Genomic DNA, 22301 nt, shown 5'->3' with positions numbered 1-22301 from the left:
TCAAATAAATGTAGTGGAGCAGAAAGTACAATATTGCCCTCTGAAATGTAGTGGATTGGAAGTATAAAGTAGCATAAAATGGAAATACTCAAATAAAGTTAAGTACAGTACTTGAGTAAATATACTTGGTAATTTTCCACCACTGTTTACTGGATTCCCCCTCGTACATTAACTACCAAACTGGCAGCATCTAGCGGGTTTACGACAGACTGCACTTCCATATTGTTATTTACGTTCAGCCACTGTGGTTAGTGCTTGGATTTTTCACCACAGCACAGAGTGATCATCTTCTTTGTAGACAATCTCAGCTCCACACTCACCGCCCGTTAGCAGAACTGGAGCTCGTGCTGGAGCAGTTGACGGTGGAGATGGGCTGAGGCGGAGAGGACGACCCAGCAACACTTGTGACCGACGGCCGCTGAGAGAAGCAGCTATTGAAGGCGAGACTCGGGTAAAAGCTGGTCCGGAATTCAATTTCTTAACACTAGTAAACGTAGCTTTGTTGTTTCCGTACAGTTAAAGTCGCCAGTTAATATTTTACGACGCTGTATAAGAAGAGTCGTTAGTTAGTTAGCTTGGTTAGGTTAACGTGTATGACAAAACTTGTTTCCCAGAACGTCATTTAACGTAAAGCGTTATCGTTTTTTGTACGTTGGTGCGTTAATGGCAGTTAACGGTGATAGATTAATATGTTAGCTAGATGTTGAATCGGTTCACATGTTCGTGGCGTGAAGTAGGTGCTAATGGCAAGCTAACCTGAGCCATATCTACCAGTTAACTTGAGGCCAGCGAGCCAGAGTTGCTGCTGCTAACACAAATGTTCTCAGCCTGTTGTGGGTAGTAACGACCAAACTGAAATGTATAATGATAGCTGGCTAGCTAGTTTGAGAATGAAAGTGTTATATTGACGTTATTTTGTGGAAGCTCGTCGGCTAAGTCGTTTGTTTTGGTAACTAAAGCCATAGTCAGTGTCACCAGTTAACGTTAACATTACCTAGTGGGCATCTTCATCTTGTCATGCTAAGCAGAAACAGAAACCCCACACTTCTTTAATGCTGTGTGGTAGACACAGGACCCTGCCTGAGGAGTGGTGAAGGCCAAAGCCTGTCAAACCTGCTGGCCTCATGTGCTGCATTCAGAGCCAGAAATGACTCTTTTCAGCTGAACTGGAATGACCTGTCCCCACCTCTGACCTGTAGAAACCCTATTAAGCCCTTTCCTGAGTTACTCCTGGTCCATTAGCATTTGTGCCTCCATGGAGTGTGTCTCAAAGGATTTATTTCATTGTTTTTTTCATAGAGAATGGGTTCACTGTTTTTCAAGTCTGTCTCAAAACAACAGTCAGGTGCCCAAGTGATCATTTTAAATAGACTTTTGTTGTCATGATCATTCCTCCTGATCATATTGGCCATTAGAAGATCCCTTCATGGGGCTCTTACATTGTAAGTGATGGGGGTCAACACGCTGTGCAAAAATGTATTTAATAGTTTATCTGGAGCTAATATGAAGCTTCAGCTGTACAAATTAGTCAAGTAGATATCTTTCAATGTTACAGTGTTTTAATGCCTCTTTTTGTTACTATATTTCCACTGCAGCTCCACAGGGAAACATAAAGAGGGAATTTTATGCTAAAAAGACTAAATGTGGCAGGTATCCACTTGGTTGACTAACTCAGACTGCTGAAGCCTAATTTAAGCTTCAGATAAACTTTTAAATGCATTTTTGCACAAAATGACTGTGTGGACTGTGTTTGACCACCATCACTTACATTGAAAGCACATTTAAAGGGGATCTTTTCATAGCCAGTATAAACAGGAGGAATGATTACAGATTGTTTGAAGACAGACTTGTAAAACTGTGAACTTATCCTTTAACATAAATGTGTGGCTACTACTACTGTAGTGGACAGAGGAATTAGCTTAGTGATTGTCTGTGTAGTTCATACATGGTCTGCATTGAAACAACATAAGCTTTCTGCTCTACAGTTACATTACCAGCTGTCGTGTTACTTTTGACAATATGGCAGTGCTTTGAGATCATGAAATGACAATATTGACCCTCTACTGGGGTGTCCAGCTGGCCCATACTGTTGTTTTATGGCCTGTCCTGTGTGACCAGTTGGCTGCCATGTGATGGTCGACAAAGCCTACCATGAAATGTAAAGAGTGAGTTTTCTGGTGTTTGACCTAGAAAGAAGTCAACAAATGCCGTCTTTAACCTGCTGGTCCATACTTCCTTCTGGTTTTCAATTCCAGTTTCCTCACTTCATTATATTCATTACACAAAAAACCTGTTCTGTTAACCTCCACTTGTAAGCACAGACAGACTTAGTTTGTTTCTGCACGTATAGCCTACTGTGTCATGGAAATACTTCATGGTTTCGGATCACTGTCTGCCATGTGTGCAGGTGCATCCTTGACTTGAATTACACAGTGATAAGCCGCAAATTTTAAATATCTATATGCTAAATTAAGGTAAAAATCTTTCTTTTTCTTTTTCTTTTTTCTTCTTCTTTTCTTTGCTGGTAATAAGACAGTGAAGCTAAATCCGGTGCAGTAGTACATGTTGCTAAATTAGGGTAAACATATCTTTGGTATTTCTTGACTCCAATTTCCTTGTTACTTATTGGCTGACACATGCACTGGGCGATTTGTCTTGTCATAGCAGCTAGAAACCAAACTGGGTTCATCCTTAATTGCCAACATAATTCAGCCAGTACACTAATGGGGGAGATTGCATGGATTTGGAGGATTCAAAGACTCAGCTGCACCAACTGACAATCAGAAAACCTTCATAACGCTATGATCATGTAGGGAAATGAATAGCCTGGTTTTTCATGGTTTATCCAAGAATACGATAAAAACCAGGAGGCTGGTGTGCATATCAACACACTCAATGTTGTCTAACATGAGTGTGGGGTCCGCCTAATCTAAGGGATGTCATCATCTTTTCATGAGTTGCCCTTAGCAGGAATTTCTTTTAGAGTTTAACATTTCCACCTCAGGTTGGGATAGTATTAGAGCTGGACTGATATATCGGCTTGATCAGTATGTGCAATTGGCAGATACATTGATACAGCCGCCAATTGCAGATATCAGTAGCACCAAAGATGATGGTACAGAAATGCCAAAAATATGTCTTTGGTCATTTTTCAATCGTAAAATGTCCCAATCAGTACGTATCTCAATCACATTTCTTTAAAAAAAAATAATAGCCTAACTTTAGAGATTTTTATTAAAGATGTTTCTCTATATTATGCTCTACCAGACCTAAAGAAATTAATTATCAGGCTATAGAGCAGCTATTTTTTCCACAGGACCATTTAAAACTAGACCATCAGTCTACCTGTCTTTGGATCAAAAGCATAGGAACTGTACATGGTTGCTTGTTCACTTTGTTTGGATTATGCCTTGCACTATCTCTTACATCTCATCTAGTTTGCATCACTGAAATGCACAGGCATGCATGCAGATGAACTAGTGCACAGCACCTCATTTACAGGATCACTAAACTCAACAGAGACATCTCTCACAGTCACATGACAATCAGTGTTTGTTTTCGTGTTGAGATAGTCGTCTTTGACAGTGTTGCTCCTTTCTCCTGCCTGTGTGTCAAATGGGATGACTCAAGTACATGCAGGGGCTAACTGAGACGCTCTCAGCCCAGAGTCCATGCACACAACAACCGGGCCTTTTGTCCCTGCTTTGCCCCCATCAACCCACACAGTGCTCATAATGTTACGGAGAAAGAGCGTCTTTATCTTTGCTTTCCAAAGACTCATCTCACTCACATATTTTAGGCTCAGCCCAAAAAGACGGCAGCTTAAACAGGCAAATGCGACAATATGCCTACAGTAATGCTGAGCCCACCCACAAGGGTTTGACATTGAGATGTGTGCAGTCACACACGTAGGACTTAACAGATGTACTCTAATCATTTACTTTTTTTAATTTGAGCTCTAAAGTCTCAGGGATGTGTCAGATGTCTGCAGGTTAAATATTACACACTTGCTTCCGCTCAGCTCCTGAGGCTGTTTGTGTTGTTTCTTTGTGTCGAACATGGCTGAGCTCAGTGGCGTCTTTTTATTTTTTTTTTACCATGCTCAAGTGGGTGCTCAGCTGTGGAGGGAGGGGATAGAAGGGGCAGGCCAGAGGCTTGCCAAATCGGATGAGAGAGCAGTTGGGAGGAGATAGCACAGAAAGTGAGAGAGAAGAGGACTGCATGAGAAGAAGGAGAAAGAAAGAAAGAAAGAAAGAGAGCAGACCAGGGTGGGTGGAGGAGATACAAGAGAGAGTGACAGAGTGGAGTGTGTTACAGGGAAAAAAAAGAAGAGGGACACAGAGAGAAAAAGAGGGAGAGAGAGTGGGTGAGGCTGATATAAAAGGATAAAGGCGGGGTTGTGGTTTGTGTCACATGATCCCCTGGCAGGCAGTAGCATAGTGAGCTCCAGGTGGCAGAGAGACCAGAGATACAGTAGATACAGAGAGAAAGAGAAAGAGGGAGCGAGACACACTAGCGAGGCTCACCACAAAGACAACTGAAATTCCTCATTTGCTCCCTCCCTCCTCACACATCTCTCTTTCCACTCTTTTCTCTCTGTCCTGCAGGAATTTCTCGCCCGTCCCGCTTGCCCCTGCTCTTCTCCTGCTCCTCTCCACCCCTGGCCCCAGCAGGCCAGGGAATGTCCCGGCGGCGAGATGCCTTACGTGGACCGTCAGAACCGCATCTGTGGCTTCCTGGACATCGAAGAGAACGAGAGCAGCGGCAAGTTCCTGCGCCGTTACTTCATACTGGACACACAGCAGGGAAGCTTGGTGTGGTTCATGGACAACCCGCAGGTAATTACACAGGGCTGTGCTAGCTTAGCTCTTAGCTTTCTGTTTGGAATGAAAAAAATCCTCTTGGTAACTGCACAGGCTAATGTTTAATTCGTTGATGGCAAAGTGAAAATTTACAGGCATGCCAGCTAACGTTAGTTAGTTAGTCATAAGTGTGGATAATCAGCTTCCATGCAATAGAAGGCTAACTACAGGCCAATGCTAGCTAAGCTGTCTTCATTCATTGTGAACACAAAGCTAAGTGCAGGCTAAATGTTGCCTGCACCAGACAATCCTACAAAGACGGGAGAACCTGTATTAATGTAATTCTAGTTGACAGCAATTAAAGAGCACGTATTACATGCACAGGAGTAGGTCAGGCTTCACCGTGTGTCTGGGTTTTAGTTATCAGCAGACATTTTTGTAAATCAGTTAAAATGAGGAAAGAATAGTTTGACTCCAAACCTGGGATTTGTTTTTTGTGTTCTATTTGTGGATGGGTCCATGTAGTAAGCACTGATATTTGCAGGTACTACAGTGGTCATCATTTTCTGCTCTGTGACCCTCGCTGTCAAAGTTATTACAGTGTAACTCGTCATGGTTTGTACATCATGCTGGTTTGGAGATCCTGTATTTGTAAGTGCGCTGTTAGATGAAATATTCATAAATCATGTAGTGCAGGAGAAATTTTAAATAATTCAGGCCGTCCCTTTCTTTTTATAGAATGAAAAAGCTTAAATTTTAATGATGTTAAATCTGGATCCCAGAGTTTCAGCAAGACACTGAAATTAACTATCATGGAGTGTAGCCAAAGTACACTGTACTTACTCTATAATATTGACTTGCTTTGCAGGACTTTACTTCATTCTCCCACCACATTGCATTCTGTTTTAATCAACAGCTGAAGCCCTTGCATTAATCTAATGGTTTATTTATATTTTAGGCCTCCTCTCTTTGATTATTTTGTTCTTTTTGCCTAAGTTTCTCACCATTCTCCTACAGAACCTGCCTGTTGGTACAGACTGTGTTGGCTCCCTCAAACTCACCTATATCTCTAAGGTAAGCACATATATTGGCAGTGAAGCTTATCTGACATTAACTTGATAAGATTATGTATAAATAGAATCCATTTACAGTATTTGGCTATGGTTAACTGGGAAGCTAACAACTGTAAGCTTTGTCCTCCTCTAGGTCAGCGATGCCACTAAGCTGAGGCCTAAGGCTGAATTCTGCTTTGGTAAGAACAATCTTGCTATCTGTTATTAATTTCTCAGCATTAAAAAGACAAATTCTATAGTTTACTGGAGAAGCAGGACCCTAGAAAAATATAAATCTATGTAGACAGTATTTGCTGATCTCTTCTTCCTTTTTACAGTCTTGCATGATGTAGCTTATGGATCATCAGTATTAATCATATAAAACACCAACCACAATCTTTGAATAAACTTAGGTCTTGCAAAAGAATAGAACTTAAAACTTTGCTGCAGTACTTTGCAAACATCAGCAGTGATCGTGTGGTTAATCACATGTTGACCGAGCTGAGTACACTTAATTTAACCTAAGGGAAGAATGGTTGCTGTCCTTGTCTGCCCTCTAAACTTGGTCAAGCACTGCTCTACACATTTTTTCTCCTCCATTGACCAGGCGGCCTCGTTCAACAGTGTCTGTTTAGCCAACACACAAAGATGCAGGAGGCTACAACAGTTGATGGTCTGGGCTTGCAGTTATTTTGGGAATGTTTCGTCATTATTATCTTAATCAGTTAGATGGTTGGATTAGATGTTATTTTTTCACAAATTACATATTTGCTTCAAGGGGCTTTACAATCTGTACACCATACAGCATCCTCTACCCTTAGACCCTCAAATCGAGTAAGGAAAAACTTCACCCAAAAAAAACTTTCAATAGGGAGAAATTGGAAGAAACCTCAGGAAGTGAGACAGAGGAAGGATCCCTCTTCCAGAACGGACAGACATCCAATAGATATTGTGTGGAAAGAATAGACCAAGATAGCAAAATTACACAATGGAGAATCATAGATTATCTATCTATGATTCTCCATGCTGTAATTTTTTTATAAATACAGTCAGAGGCTCAGCAATGAAACATTTTCCCTATCAAACCACTTTTTGTTTTTCAGATTCTACTAAGGAGATGCGATGTTTTCCAACTCATGTGTCTTTCCTATTAATCTAAAAATAAAAGGCACCCTGTGGAGTAATTATTGTAAACGTTGTATAATGTATAATGTATTTCCTTACTCGAAAAATGTTTTCCAAACCTTTTTTTAAGGTTTTAAACCTTCATTGTTTTCATCGGCTTGTGTTCTTCCTCTTCTTTGCTCACACTGGTGCATTACCAGCTTTTAAGGTACATCGACTGTCGGTACACATACTCTCTACAGTCAGCTGAAGTATGTGTCACGTCAGTCCTCAAGCTCGTGCTGGTAGAACATGAAAAACAAAGAACACAGAAACCTGTTCATTGCATCATTGCTGCTGCAGAGCCACGAATAGTCACACACCTCCATAGGGTACCTTTAAGCAGGAAGGAGACTTAAAGGCCTTTAGGACTTAAGAAAATGTTTATTAATTTAAATTCTCATTTCTAATTAACCCCAGAATAATACAGTAATACAGACTATTTTGTGAGAGAGAGACACGACTTGAAATGTGTACATAACGTAAGAATTACTTTAGACAGACCAGTGATTGAAATCTGACCTGCATAATTTCAATATATTCTAATAGTGAATATTTTGCAACAAAGAAACGGGTATATCCTGACATTTGTCCTTGTCCTTTTTACCTGTATGGTTAAGACAAGAATGAAAAGTGTTGCATAAACATGAACCATCACCCGCAAGCAGGGCATAGGCAATTTATTTATGAGTAAATCTCCATTCCCTGTTATTGTTTACTAGCTCGTCTCCACCTCCTCTACCGCTTCAATAGCAGGAAATACTAGTGTGTGACAAGAAGCTGACTACTGGGACTTTGTGTGTCAGGCTGTGTGTGCGCACCACTTGCCTTGTTGAGGTTTCGACAGGATGCCGGCATCCTAATCGGAACCTGATTCTGAGATGTATGAAGTTATTTTTAAACTGCCGTTTGTGCACCACATGTTTTCCTGATCTCTATGAATCTTGCTGCTTCCCCTCTTCTGCATCTAGAAACTTAAAAAGAAACATTCTAGATACATTAGAGAAAGGCGGTGGCACCTACAGGTGTTTTTTTACAGTTAGAAGGTAGAGATTTAAATACAGTCTATGATTGATTTATAGATATAAGTCTTTGCCTTGTGTGTTGCGGTGAAAGGCATCAATAGTAGAGCATTTGTGTACCATGTGAACTTGGTTGCTGGGCTGCATTTCTCAGAACCGCACATTGTTATATTCTGTGTAACTATGAGTCAGACCAGATACCCACACCCCCAGATTTGTCTCCCCAGTACCCTAGAGACCACTACGCTCTAACCAGTACCAAGCAGTTTACTTCTCCCAAGCAATACAGCTCAAGCATTTGAAGAATAATCTTGTTAGATAAATTCATACTGGTCATCTGGATGAGACCAGACATTTATTTACAGAGAAGTAGGGAAAAAAGAGAGAGAGAGGTCTTGCATGTGTCCAATTGCTGGACCAGATTTGGACACACACATAGTGCAAGGAAGAATGATCTTCATTGTGCCACAGTTTAAGCTCCCAGTGCCTTCTACAGCTCGCCCCCGCCAGATTTACCAGTCCAGCCTTAATGTAATTTATTCCCATGGTGTAGAGAGGAAATAGATGAGACACAAGGACGGGTTGAGCTGCAGAATTGAGGGATTTATGGTGTAGAGAGAGAAAATGTGAGACTAAGTTCTTTCAGTGCCTAAATCCTGATCCATAGCTAATCAGCATTTGACCCAAAAATGTCTTTGTGATTGAAAATGGGGTATGCTTATGTTCACCTGGGTGTGAAAATATGCGAGAATATTTGGTGGTAGCCGTGGGTTGTTTTTTTTTTTTTTTTCTTTCTTTCCGTCATGGTTAGAAGTGGGTAGGTGGTTGCAGTCTGAGGCAGCTGAATCTAGCTAGGTCATCGTCCACATGGAGAGAAAAAGTTTCTGGTGGTGTGTGGGAGAGTCCCTTGGCTCCGTTGTTTTTCACTCCCAGAGAAATCTGTGGCAGATGATCTGCTCTCCTGAAACTCCTTTATGTTTGATGCAACAGAAAGGCTTAAAGCCAAGTTAGTCAACACCCATTTCATAGAACATCTATGTACTATGTGCTTATGTTCATGTGATTCATGTTCAACACCGAATCATTCAGATGAGGTAGTGTTTATACAGTCTGGCTGAATATACTGTCTCTTACTTTAACTCATACTGTTGTTCCCACTGCTGTTTTTTATGATCTGTTAGTCATCAATGCGGGGATGAGGAAGTTCTTCCTGCAGGCCAATGATCAGCAGGACCTTGTGGACTGGGTCAACGCTCTCAATAAAGCCACCAAGATCACTGTAAGACAAACACACAGACTAGATATGCAATCCATCCCTGATTCATGTGTACTAGTCTTTTCTTTTTGGCTCCTGTTTTATCACTTGGAGAAAGTTTTATTTCTTCCTACTCTGTAGAAATGAATGAGTGTACTAAGACAAGAAACTAGATAGGAGTGAGTCAGAGCATGACTAACAGGATGCTGTATTGTTACAATGAGTGCTGGGATAAAGGACTTTTCCATTGTTCTCCATGAAGTCTTAACCATCCAGAAAGGAAATGGATATAAAATGTGTTAAAGCTTTGTCGACTTCTGCATGTATAGAAGTGACTCTACATGCTCTATTTCAACTTGGTCTTCATGGAGGAAAATTTCCATCCTACAGCTGAATTACACAAAACATCTATTTTTGTTTCATATTCATGTGTTTAATTAACAATTGTCTTCGAGCTTCTCAAATCTGGTGTGTGTTTTCCTAAGGTGCCAAAGGTGTCTGATGGCCAGCAGAACACAGAGAACCACAAGGCTTTGCCAGATGTCGTAGGACCCAAGAAACAAGTCTCCTATAAGACTGAGATCATAGGAGGAGTCCCCATCGTCACCCAGACACAGGTAAACATGACCCAAATATGTACTGCACAATATGTATGCATGCATGTACATATGCACACTGCTATTTCTACAGATGAGGTTTAAAAATGTATTACATCAAAGACATTGACACCAACAGGGAAGCATGAGCGACAAACTGCTGTTAATCATAAGTTACTGAAAGAATATTGGCAAAACATTACATACAGATATAAAGTAATAACTCAGTCTTTAACGAAAGTAAAAGAATTGAAAGATTGGTCTATAGACAGAAAAAGATTTGCGAATATTTAGACAACCAACTAATCATTTAACAAGTCATTTATTAATCAAAATGCCCTAAATTCACTGGTTCCAGGTTCTCAAATGTGATGATTTGCTGCTTTTCCCTGTTTTTATAGAATTGTAAACTGAATATTTTGGGGTTTTTTTATTGTTGTTCGGGCAAAAGCAATTCCAAGGAAAGAAAAGGAAATCACCATGGGCTCTGAGTAATTGTGACGGGTATTCTACAATATTTTCTGACATTTTTGTAAATAACTAAATGTTTAATATACAACAACTTGCCCCCGCCAGATTCATTATCATTAATTGATAATGAAAATTCCAGCCCTAGAAACTATTAATGTAAGCTGTATGTGTTCACGTCAAGTGTTAGTAATTTATCTGTTTTTTATTAATAGTAATAAATATATATATGATGGATGTTTTGTGGTCATCAACAGGGTGCAAAATTAACTTTTTTGTCCACCGGACAAATGGCTGGTGAACATTCAAATTTTACTTCTCAGTAGTTTACCATTCTTTTTTTTTTTTTTAGCTCGTGAATGAAGCAAATCTACCAGCCACTTGCATATTTTACCAGCGTGTGGCTGGAGCTAATTTTGTGCCCTGGTCGTAAATAGCTTGTTAGCTGTAGAATCCACAACATAAATTAGCCCTGGGAATGTAAAATATGTGGGGTTTTTTTTAAATGTTGTTGGATCTTGTATTTATTATATTTCTGATGGTGTCCTTCACCCTCCAGCGTGAAGGGGGTGACGGTGCAGACAGAGCAGAGCGTGAGGCCATGCATCGCTCCCACAGCCAGCTGCCGTACTTCTTGGGCAGGCCGTCTCAGGAACACACTGTCATCAAGTCGGGCTACTGCGTCAAGCAAGGAGCTGTGGTGAGTCCCTGCTGCTCTCTTGGCTCTGTTTTGGGTTGATTTGGCTTCACTTTGCCTTCAGGTATCGTTCAGAGAAGTTCCTCAGCACAATCTGAAGCAATTTGGACTTTTAAAGCATCTTTAAAATCAGGCATGTTGTGGTTGCCGGCATCACTGGCTGCACACAATGCAACATCCCACTTTTCTGAATAATCCAGTGCCTTTAATAAGCTTCACCATGTACATGCAACACAATATATAATGAATGGCATAATGACAAAGTGACATACACAAAAACAAATAGCAGCTTAATGTGGGAGGAAATGTAATATGAGACGTTGAGATTGCAGTTTGATAATAGTAAAGAATTTGGTTGCCTAAAGAAATGCAACTCATGCATACTATTCTGCACTTTATAAATACCCAAGGATAATAGACTACCCATTCTATATATAGACACTGCAAAACGTGTTGGAAATTTAGCTTTTGTTATTGCAGAAAACTGGCACCTATACAGATCTTGTTTTGCCAGAAAATTATTCCAAAGGTCTGAACATCTCTTTCCCTTTTTTCCCCAGATGAGGAACTGGAAAAGGCGCTACTTCCTTCTGGAGGAAAACTCAATGAGTTACTTCAAGTCAGATTTGGTAATTAACTTTGATCAAGTTATGTGATGCCTTTAAGGAATGTTTTTTATTGATGTTACATGTGGATTGCATTCACCCCCACAGTCTGAGGCAGACTAACAGCAAACACACACGGTCCTGAGTTCTGACATGTTTTATCCGCAGTCTGTGGAATTCATTGCCCTCACTTCACATGTCCTATCATGCCTCGTTCCCCCCCTGGCCTTCCTTACTTATACATACACATACACACACACATACACACACACACACACACACACACACACACACACACACCGAGAGAGAGACAGACATACAGTCCTCAAGATAACACTGCACGTCCCATACCCTGTCCTTGTCAGGGTCTGCCCTTATTTGACAGCTTTATCTGTTTATTTGGCTATCAACAGGCCCCAAGGACACAGACTCTCTGTCTACTGTATCAAATAGCCAGGTCAAGAAAGTTACAAACACCAGGGATCTTCTTTCCCTATGAAACAGAAGACAAAGTCAGCAAGGCAGCTGCATTATCAGCCAACATATTCATGTGTAATATACATGCAAATAGAAACACTTATCCTGTGTATTTCAATTGTTAAATTGTGTCTTCTTTAAGCATTATGAACAGTTATTTTCTTATCTTTAGGAGAAAGAGCCACTGAGAATGATCCCACTGAAGGAAGTTCACAAAGTCCAGGAGTGCAAACAGAGGTATTTAACAAGTCCCAGCATCTTCCCAAAGTGCAAAAATGTCTTTTGTCCAAGAGGATCGCATTTACTTTTTCTGATATAGATAAAGATATTGATAAGATGATTATGATCTCACTTGTGCTCCACTTTTTTTGTAGTGACATTATGATGAGAGATAATCTGTTTGAAGTCGTCACCACATCAAGGACATTTTACATACAGGTATGATGTTTTCTACAGTAAAAGGAATGTACAGTAGATTGTCATCCACACGCTCCACATTCCTCTCTCTTTGTTTCTCACTTCTTTTCTGTCTCCACCAGGCGGACAGTCCAGAGGAGATGCACAGCTGGATCAAGGCTGTCTCAGGGGCCATTGTGGCCCAGCGGGGGCCGGGGAGGTCTGCTGCTACAGTATGTATCAAACACTACAGTACAACACAGTGCCAGAATTAATTCAAGTCATTATAATTAGACTTTAGTCTGACTACAAACACAAATCTAGACCTCAAATGTACCTAAGGAAAAAAGAAATGACTTCAGACTTGACTCAGCCCGGCATGTGTGTAACATGAGACTTAGTGACCTGTGGTGGTGTGATGACTCATGTGAAAACTTTTGAAGACTTATTTGCATTGTTATGTTGTTTGTGTACTATGTCTTTCTTTCACAAGAGCTCATACAGTAGTAGAAACCACAGTAGTCTGGCTACAGTGTGTTTCAGATGAACGTTCCCTATGACTACCTTATTGTATTGTATTTTAACACTATTATGCTGCCCTGGCTGTGGTTAAACAGTCTGTAGATTGAGGACGCTACATTCTGCTCTGTGTGGCCTACACCAGAGGTTCCCAAACCCTGAACATTTGTCACAGACCACAAGGAGACAATATGATTTTGGGAAAAAAAGCTGAATAATTATATAACTTCAAGCTATTATTGTATCTAGTATAGTGTATATATAAACCATATACTGATCTTTGACTAAAGTAGGTCATCATAGTGAGGTAGCCAGTCCATCATCACCTCCTTTCAGCACTTCATGAACTCTGTGTAAGGTCACTACAAGTGTGTTGCTTCTCTTTTTTTTTTATTCAGTAAGTAACAATAATGAAATACAGATGAAGTTTCGATTTTTGTTCAATTCAGTTTTTATGCTTCCTGTTGTCTCTGTGTCTCTCCCCCTTTCTGTCATTTTTAACTTGTATCAAGACTTCATTGTATGTGTTGGGAGGATAAATAGAAAGGAGATCATGTTTGAATCAGAACTTACATGATGTGTGAACAGGCATGTGAACCCACAAACAGACTAATAGAGGATCTTATGTCGTAATGTTATCCTGCAGTGGACGCACTGATGGGATGTGTAACTATGCTCCCAAAAAAGGTTGGGAACCCCTGGATAACAGCTCCTCATAAATCATAACATAGCATATAGTTAAATTATAAATCTCACTATATCATTTTACACCTAAAATTGATACTTTTGCTTTATGTACATTATATTTCAACTACCAGAGGTTGTAGTTTGTACTCTGACAGATATCCAAGTGGACATAAACTGAGCATGAATTGATCTTACGTGTACCTGATTTGCATTTCTTTACAGGAACTTGAGACTTCTTTGACTTTCGTGACCACATGACTTTTAACTACTTAGTAGAGGGAGTGAGGATCATGAAGCCCTCACTCTGCTCTACTTATAAGTAGAGAAAGAGGGGAGGGGTTTTCTGCATGCTCTGTCTCTACCTTTATTTCCTAGAATTTTCTTCTGTGTTTCTACACTTGCATCTCAAATGGTTTGTGGTGCTTTTGTAAATAAAGGCGTGAACATTGTGGCACGGCTCATTGCCACTAACTTTTATCCAGTGAGATGTGAGTAAGAATCATTTAACCAGTTCTTTCAACAGTATACATATATACATACATTATATATATATGTATATATATATATACATATATATACATATATACACATAATACATACATTATACATAGGTAGGGACAGTGAGAAGTAAACTCTCTTACCTATTTACTGCAGAGAAGTGTGTCCTCTGCTGCAGTCGGTCATTTCTGGTTAGACTGGAATCATTCTCAGCACCTGTGCGCTGCCTGTTTCTCTACAGTTCCCTCTTTCTTGCCTTCTGTGTATTTCTCTCTCTCTCTCTCTCTCTCTCTCTCTCTCTCGCTTGTTTTTTTTTTCTCTCCTCCTTTTTCCTCTCCTGTGCCTCTTCTTTCAGTCTTTTCCTTTTCTTTCTGTCTGTCACATTCTCTCCTTCTCCTCCTCTCCCTGTGGGCAGATGGCCCATCTGCTCTAATCCTGCTTTGCACTGTGTTGTTGCAGATGCGGCAGGCCAGACGGCTGTCGAACCCCTGTATACAGAGGTATACGTCCCGAATCGGGGAGTGCAGCAGCACGTATGTCAGCTCGTCTAAATCCCCCCTTTTTAAACTATAAGTTCCACCTTTTTTTAATACTGTTTTTCCACTCACTGGCTGGCCCTTTGTGGTTGTAAACAATATGAGAGCAGATCAGATCTGACGGCACATCTGATGCTCCTTTTTCTAAAAACCAACCACACCCTAAGTATGGCTGTGATAACCCAACAAGCACTCCTCCCTTCACGTCCTCGCTGCCTCTCTCATCCACTTCACTTCCTCTTTAGCTTTTCTTTTCGTTTTCCACCTCAGCTCAGGTCAAAGTTTAGGTTCATTGCATTCAGATAGTTACCAGCTAAACAGGTAAAAAAAAAAAAAAAATCTTGTTTCAGGAATTTTAAGACTCAAGGTGTGTTTGATTTAGCTTCTCTTGCATGTGATGACTGTTGCCACAAGCATGGCAACTGAAATCAAGCACACCCCAAGTCAAATGCTATAAAGAGATTTCTGTTATATTTGTGTCCAGGTGTAGAATGACTCTAAACAGCTGGAATATGACCATGTAACCATTGGAAAGACCTGCAGTCACTGCCTCCCTCCCTCCTCCCTCCCTTTTTAGCTTCACTTGCATAGCTTTTACCTGTCCTCACCATTATTGTTGATGCTTTCATATAAAAGTATTGACATATTGAGTACATGCACAACCCATGCACAAACACACACTCACTGCATGCACTGCCTGACCAGCTCAGCTATGAATACCTTGAAGCCTGTTTCTATCTCTGTCTGTATTACTGGGTACATGTGTCTTTCACACCTTGTGTGTTTCTCTTCCCTTCATGCCCTGTTATCTCTGCAGCCTGCTGCAGCTGTGTACCTGTCTTAGATGTGTGACATCCTGCTTGTCTCTCCTACTCCCTCCTGTTCGCTGCCTGTATGTTTTTTTTTCTCTCTATCTCATACATATGATGATAAGACACTTGTTTCCATGTTGACTTCCTTTCTCTTTGTGTGCTAATTGTTAAAGCATTTTAACATCTTTGAAATTCAGAGACACCAACGCTGAATCCACATGTCCACAGTCTCAAAGTATGGTTTTTACATTTACATGCTACTTGTCAATATTTAGGTTTGTAAGAATCCTTAAAGCATACAAAAGACTAATGGGACATGTCTGTGTGATGTAATATCAACAATTTCTTATGAGCCTGATTTTGGACCTTTGGATTACTCATAAAGCATCTCTTTATACGTGTGTGACTCTACCCGGGATTTTTAGGAAACTGATTCTTAACTCATGCAATGCTTAAGTGATACTTTGTGGGTTTACTGGTCAGAAGTTTCACAAGCTGCAGATTCACATGGTGTCACTTTATCACTGTGTGGGAAAGGAAACCAATTTGTCAAAACACGGGACCTTAAAGTTGACAGATATTTGTATTGGAGTCTCATGATGCTTTATAGCTGTGATGTTTGTCTTAACTGCTCAGTGGCTACCACTTTTTTGCTTTCACTATCTCTGCTGCATTTTTCTTTCTTCCCATGCATCTGTTCTGTGTTTCAGAGATTGAAATCTGACAGTGAAAAGCTGTTGAATAATGAACAACAATCAACCACTGCTTCCTAAGGCACTCTGCTCTTCCACTGCAACCTGTTGAGACTACCAAAACTAAAACCTGCTGACACTACTACCACTACTCCCACTACCTCTTCTGCTACTACTTCTACTACTGCTTCTACTACTACTACTGCTACTACCACCATCTCCACACTCTATCAATGCTACATTCTTCAGCACCTACAACCTTCAGTACCAACTCTGCTAAAGCTGCATCAGGCCCCACATGCTGGTGCTAATTCCAAGTCTGTAATTCACTCTCACTCCTCCCAAATAAACTATAAAACAAGTTCAATTTTCCTTCTAATGCCTCAACTCTACTTTCTCATCCTTGCTTTTTCTGTGTCCTCCTGCTGTTTCTGCTGCAGGAACACGGCGGGCGTTCCACATTCTACCGCAGCCCCACGGGTCCCCCAGTCCCTCGCTCGCCCATATCTGCCATGCCACCATGCTACCCAGAGTGGGGGGCTGCTGTCACGTGCGGCACACGCTCGCAGCTTGGCATGGGACAGCGAGCACTTCATGAGCCTGCTGCCCCGGCCCAGTCACAGCCACACGCCAGCACGCCTGTCCCTGCAGGAGACGCGCCTGGCAAAGTGACCTGCGACCCACCTGTGACCACCATCATTGACTCAGAGGAGTCGCCGTGGCGACGGCGGAGCAGCTTTGAGCCTCACATGCCTGAACCGCCCCTGGATCTGGATGACGCTGACCTGCCAGTGAGCGAGGTCTGAGCCGTTAGACTGGATGTTAAAACTTGCTAATCTTGATGGATGTTGGCAGAGATTGCAACGATAAAGAGGAAACGATGTGCAACAGATGTTTTAAAAAAAAAAAAAAAAAAAAAAAAAAAGAGCAGGCATTGCCAAAGCTGTTGGCGGATGACAAGTGCACAACATCACAAACTCAAGTTTTGAGCTCCTCCGTCAGTGTGCAGGAGAAAACAGTTGGGTCACCACTGAACTGCACTCGTGTGCCAAAATGACCCAGTCTTCACCCATCCCCCCTCCGCCTGTCTGCTCTCGCATTTACAGCGCTGTATTTATTTACTAAGAGTTGATGTTGACAAACAAAAATACAAATTTTAGTTTCTTTCTGTTGATTGGAATTCAATGAGAGCTTTATTTCAAAACTGTACAGGCACAATGATGTGTTCAGTGTGGAAGGAGGATTTTCTAAACCACTTTGTGCCAAGTAAACAAGGGAGCTTTTAAGGGTGCAAGATATTTCCTCATGTCTGAAAAGAGTGCTCAAATTGAGGACCGGCTTTTCATCACATCTCTAATCTACTAATTTAAACAGTGTGGTCTGTTCATACACTCATTATTGTAACACTGGATTTGTATACTATTGTTGGCCAGAGTTAGTGATATGGGCTCAAGCCTGGTCTGAGATCAAATCCTCACTCCAGTGCAAATTATTATTCAAAGATCATGGACTGATTTTAGGACTAGATGCAAAAAAAACCCCATACAAATATTTGTGTATTTGTGACCCAGTGTGTGTATAATAATACAAGACCAAATGTAATTCAGCCACATTTAATCATAGTTTTTTAACCGTTACCAAGACTTTTAGTTACATGTCTTTTGAGGAAGGGTAAAGGAGACTTCAGTCATATGAAGGTGTCCTTGTTGAGTTTGTTAGTTGAATGTCATTGACTACAAACAAAAGAAGGATGCACATGCTTCTACATTGATTAGTTTTTACTGTTAATCCACTTCTGGTAGTAAAGTGAGAGTACTGTGCAGGAGCGCAAAAGAAAAACAACATTTTGAAAGCCATCACAGTACACGCATCACTTCACAACCTGAATCAGCCTCTTTGCCAACTACATTTCAGCGTACCAGACTTTGTGGACTCCTGTGACACTGGACAATGTGGGAAACTACATAAACAAACACCAGATGTACGCTTGTGTGCTTTTTGTAATTCATATTAATAAAAACTTCAACATTGGGGCTGGGTAGGTTATTATAGATCAGCTCTGTGCTCTGACAGGCAGGGTAATAACAGGTTCACATGAGGTAGCTAAACCTGCAGTCCTTTGTTTGAAGATGATTATACTGTATGAACACCATGAAAACGTTTTGAATCATGTTTTAACAGAAACAAAATTCAAGCTCAGACATTTCCGTTGCATGTTAACATTTTAAAGATTCCTCACATTTTGTTTATCTACAGGACAGCCGCTGTGTGTGTTGTGTGTGTGTGTGTGCGTGTGTGTGTGCAGAATAGAGCTTTGTGCAGCAGATTTATTTTTTATATGCTTCTAGATGTTTCCTAATATTATTCCTTCTACCTGTGTTGCCAAGGTTTAATCCATTAGCAGGCAGTCGCCTCATGGTTGTATTTAAAATGTCCCACTGTAGTCCTGCTAAACAGTATACACTAATCTTGTTTTTTTTTTAAAATGCCTGATTCATTTCAGCCCAACAAAGCCAAGCTATTTTATCCCGTTTCAGTCTGGTGTAATTGGTTTGAATTGTCTCTATTTATTATGTGGATGAAATAAACACAATGAAAATGTGATCAGGATTCCTGGATTTAGTACTATGCTTATCCATTTCATGTGGGGACAATCAGTCGGTGGAGGTAAAAAAAAGCTTTTCAAAGTCTTAAAAGAAAGAAATTCAACATTGGTAGTATTCACTGCTCCAAGTGATTCTTCAGTGTAGCTGCTGGCCTCTAAGCAAGGCTCCTTCTGCCCTCTTGTGGTGAGAGAAAAATCTTCATTCTGCTTGGCTTCTGTTTATAAGCCACAGTGCTCTACAAGTCATGAGTTATGTATTTATCAATGATGGGATGATTTAGTCATCAGAATGGACACAAAAAACATCCACCAAACCTTTAAAATAAGTGTTTCTGCCTCATTCATTTCTCTTTATTGTATATATTTTTCCACCAAATACATTAAAATGTGATCTGCAAATTTCTACACTTTTTAAAGTTATTATTACATGAATTAAGACTAGGGTGCAATGGAATGATTGAAATCAGTGTCACAATATTAAAGAGAATATTTTTTGTTATTAATGTACAGTATATTATGGTCTATTATGTATACAAAACAATACATTGTGATGTGTTCCAGGATGATGCATTATGCAACAAAAGTTTTCTCATGTAAAAAAAAGTGTTTGTTTCAATTGTTTTTAATTACAGTTCTCGAAATTAGGAATTAGTATAATATAATTTTGTAAAATTATAGCACAATATGATCATGTCATCACAATATGATTCATAGTTGAAATAAGCCCAGCACTAATTAAGAGTTGACCTTGCTCTCTGTGTTTAAAATTATTTATGACCAGTGTAAGAAGCAATGTCAAAAAAAATCACTTACACATTTCAACAAGACCAGGTCAAACCTAGTATATGGCTGCACCATACCATGTATGAAACACTAGAGGGCTTTTAAAGACCCAGTGAAAAACATTTTTGAGTATTTTTATATCAAAACCTTTGTCTCTCCTCTTCCTGTAAAACGGTTTCAAATGGTAAATCTTAGCATGGATCAGCCGGAGGGACGAACTCTCGTGAGTGCAGTTAGGGTCAGGTAAAGGTTAAAGTTAGTGTACAAATCTTGTGAGAGTTTCACACATCATCCCTCAGCCCCATCCAATCTAGCAAAAACAGTTTCAAATGTTGGATGATTCATCTTGAACTCAGGGGCATTTCCCAAAAATTCATCCAATTAAATGTGACTTTGGGTGACTAGCTAACCGCACCCATCGTATAAAACCACACTTGAAGGCTTGTGGGTTGTAGTAGCTAAGAGAGCAACATGGACAGAGATGGGAAGAGATGTGCATTTGGACATCAGTGGGCAAAAACTTTCCAAAACAATGTGGTTGAGGTTTAACTCGTTCATCTCTCCCTCATCCTCCTGATCTAACAACAGATGTGGGTGTTTGTGGAGCCAACAATCCTCTGTAGCTCTGTTTCTCTCTGCAGCTGCATATTGCACTTAACTTGCTAAGCCCTACCCAATTTTAGTAGTCCAATCAAAAAAGGAAGGATTTGATTAAAAGACCAGTATGTAGTATTAGTGGCATCTAGCGGTGAGGTTGCAGAATGCAACCAACTGAATACCTCTCACCCTCCCCTTCCAGGTGTGTAGGAGAACCTACAGTGGTTGTGAAACTGGCAAAAAAACGTGAAAGGCTCTCCCTAGAGCCAGTGTTTGGTTTGTCCTTTCTGGGCTACTGTAGAAACATGGCGGTGAAACATGGCGGTGAAACATGGCGGACTCCGTGGAAGAGGACCTGCTCCCCATGTAGATATAAAGGGTTCGTTCTAAGGTAACGCAAACAAAATAATTCTTATATTCAGGTGATTATACACTATTTAAAACATACTTATGAATATTATATTCCATTTCTGCCAAATCCGTTCTGCTAGATGCCACTAAATTCTACACGCTGCACCTTTAAATCCCTCTTGTAACTGTACGCTGCTCAAATATTCTGTTTCACTGGGAAATCCGTCACAGTACAGAAGTTAAAGACACTCTAACTTCCATTTCACTGGCAGTGCGTCCAAAATCGCATACTATGCACTATATACCCAATATGTGTACTATCGTTCAACATACTTTTGTGTAAGTAAACAGTAGTATGTATCTTTTCAGATGCACTGAGCTGTAATTATCATGTCACTTCTTGAGAGCCTCCTTGCTGGTTGGAGATGCGTAACCATGGTAACCCATGCCAACCATAAAGGCTTAACTAATTTGAAAGATATATTACGCCTAGCAAAGTGAAACCTTACACTCACACTTAATTTGAAGCGTTATTGACATTATGCCAGAGCTGCCTAAGTCGCTGTCTGCCATTGTCCGTTATGTTGTTGTCGTCACTACTGCATTGCATTGTGGGATATATATGCCGACTCAGTGCATACTGTAACATTTCCCTGTAAATAGTATGCATTATCACGTACTATTGGTTTCAGACATACTAAAAAATCTCACATACTGTTTTAGTGTACTAAATAGCATGTTAGTATGGAATTTTGCAAGTAGGTTTATCTGCGGACTCACAGTATCCACACGACACACCCACTTGGTTACTGTGTGTTCAGACTATCGGTGACAAAGCAACAATCTGACACCCGACACTTGTATGATGCGTCTGATGCGCTACAAATCAAAGTTGAGCTGGCCTCAACTTTTTTCAGCGCTCCAATAATGCGGTGACGCGGTTGTGTAGCATGCCATTATGGTGAAAACATCAGGGGGGTGTCTTGTGTAGTGAAGTGGGTGTGTCATGTTATAAAGTGGGTGTGCCGTGTAAGCCAGCAAGAATGCAGATAGACCCATCTCATTCAGCTGACCAATGGTGTAACTTCATCACTCAGCTGCTCAGTCAGTCAGTCACGGACATCTGAGGTTATAGAGCTGGCCCTGCTGTTGCGGTCCAGCCAAAAATAGCCTACGTACCAATCAAAAGGGAAAAAATCTATTTTTCTCTGAAGTAGTACTCAGATCAGATTTAAGTAGCAATACCAGTGTGAAAAATGCTCCATTTGAATTTGTTACTGTTACACTACTTTTTGCTACGTTTTTTATGGTACCCCCAGAAACAAGATGGATGATACATCTCAAGAGATATAATTAATTTTCTCTCACTGTTAGAAGTAAAAGCCCTGCACAGCAAAATGTACTGATCCTATCAAAGGTAAAAATACTCAAAATGCAAAAAAAAAAAGGTCCCATTTCATTTTGCTGTTGTAATTGGTTGAGGTGGATCTAATTTAAACTATTTTATAGGGCAGTTTATTTTAATTTTTAAAAGAGCACCACATTTTTAGAAGCTGATTATATGTTATGTAGATAAAATCTTAATCTGCAAAGTAAATACAGACTAAGGCTGTCAAATAAATGTAGCGGAATAAAAAATATGTCATAATATTTCCTCATGAATTATAATGGAGTAGAGCATGCATTT

General features: G+C 40.3%; 1 protein-coding gene across 5 annotated transcripts; it reads left to right on the top strand.

Annotated features, from left to right (window-relative positions):
• Positions 1-298: 298 nt before the first annotated feature.
• On the top strand, positions 299-18882 carry LOC137197217 (pleckstrin homology domain-containing family A member 1-like). 5 transcript variants are annotated; one of them, XM_067610474.1, is made up of 14 exons: positions 299-451; positions 4608-4838; positions 5820-5876; positions 6009-6054; positions 9222-9319; positions 9781-9912; positions 10919-11059; positions 11617-11685; positions 12311-12375; positions 12513-12576; positions 12678-12767; positions 14698-14771; positions 15592-15666; positions 16719-17166. In XM_067610474.1, the coding sequence occupies exons 2-14, from the start codon at positions 4698-4700 to the stop codon at positions 16948-16950; spliced, it is 1284 nt and encodes a 427-aa protein (XP_067466575.1). In that variant the 5' UTR covers positions 299-451; positions 4608-4697; the 3' UTR covers positions 16951-17166. The 5 variants fall into 5 exon arrangements, 4 of the variants coding, with proteins under 4 accessions (XP_067466575.1, XP_067466578.1, XP_067466577.1 ...); XM_067610475.1 differs by lacking the exon at positions 299-451 and adding an exon at positions 4245-4268; XR_010931365.1 differs by lacking the exons at positions 14698-14771; positions 15592-15666 and adding an exon at positions 16297-16595 and having other exon boundaries at positions 16719-16857.
• Positions 18883-22301: the final 3419 nt, after the last annotated feature.

Source organism: Thunnus thynnus, chromosome 14 (genome assembly GCF_963924715.1).
Source record: "Thunnus thynnus chromosome 14, fThuThy2.1, whole genome shotgun sequence".
In the NCBI taxonomy this organism is placed as follows: Eukaryota; Metazoa; Chordata; class Actinopteri; order Scombriformes; family Scombridae; genus Thunnus; species Thunnus thynnus.
The sequence above is the reverse complement of the archived record's forward strand: the minus strand, read 5'-3'. Positions and strand labels throughout refer to the sequence as shown.

Bases quoted from the DNA above. Each gene is read 5' to 3' on its own strand.
- LOC137197217 (XM_067610474.1), top strand. From the start codon at position 4,698: ATGCCTTACGTGGACCGTCAGAACCGCATCTGTGGCTTCCTGGACATC. The intron at 11,686-12,310 runs GTAATTAACTTT...TCTTATCTTTAG, and splicing joins GTTACTTCAAGTCAGATTTG to GAGAAAGAGCCACTGAGAAT. The intron at 15,667-16,718 runs GTATGTTTTTTT...TTTCTGCTGCAG, and splicing joins CTCCCTCCTGTTCGCTGCCT to GAACACGGCGGGCGTTCCAC.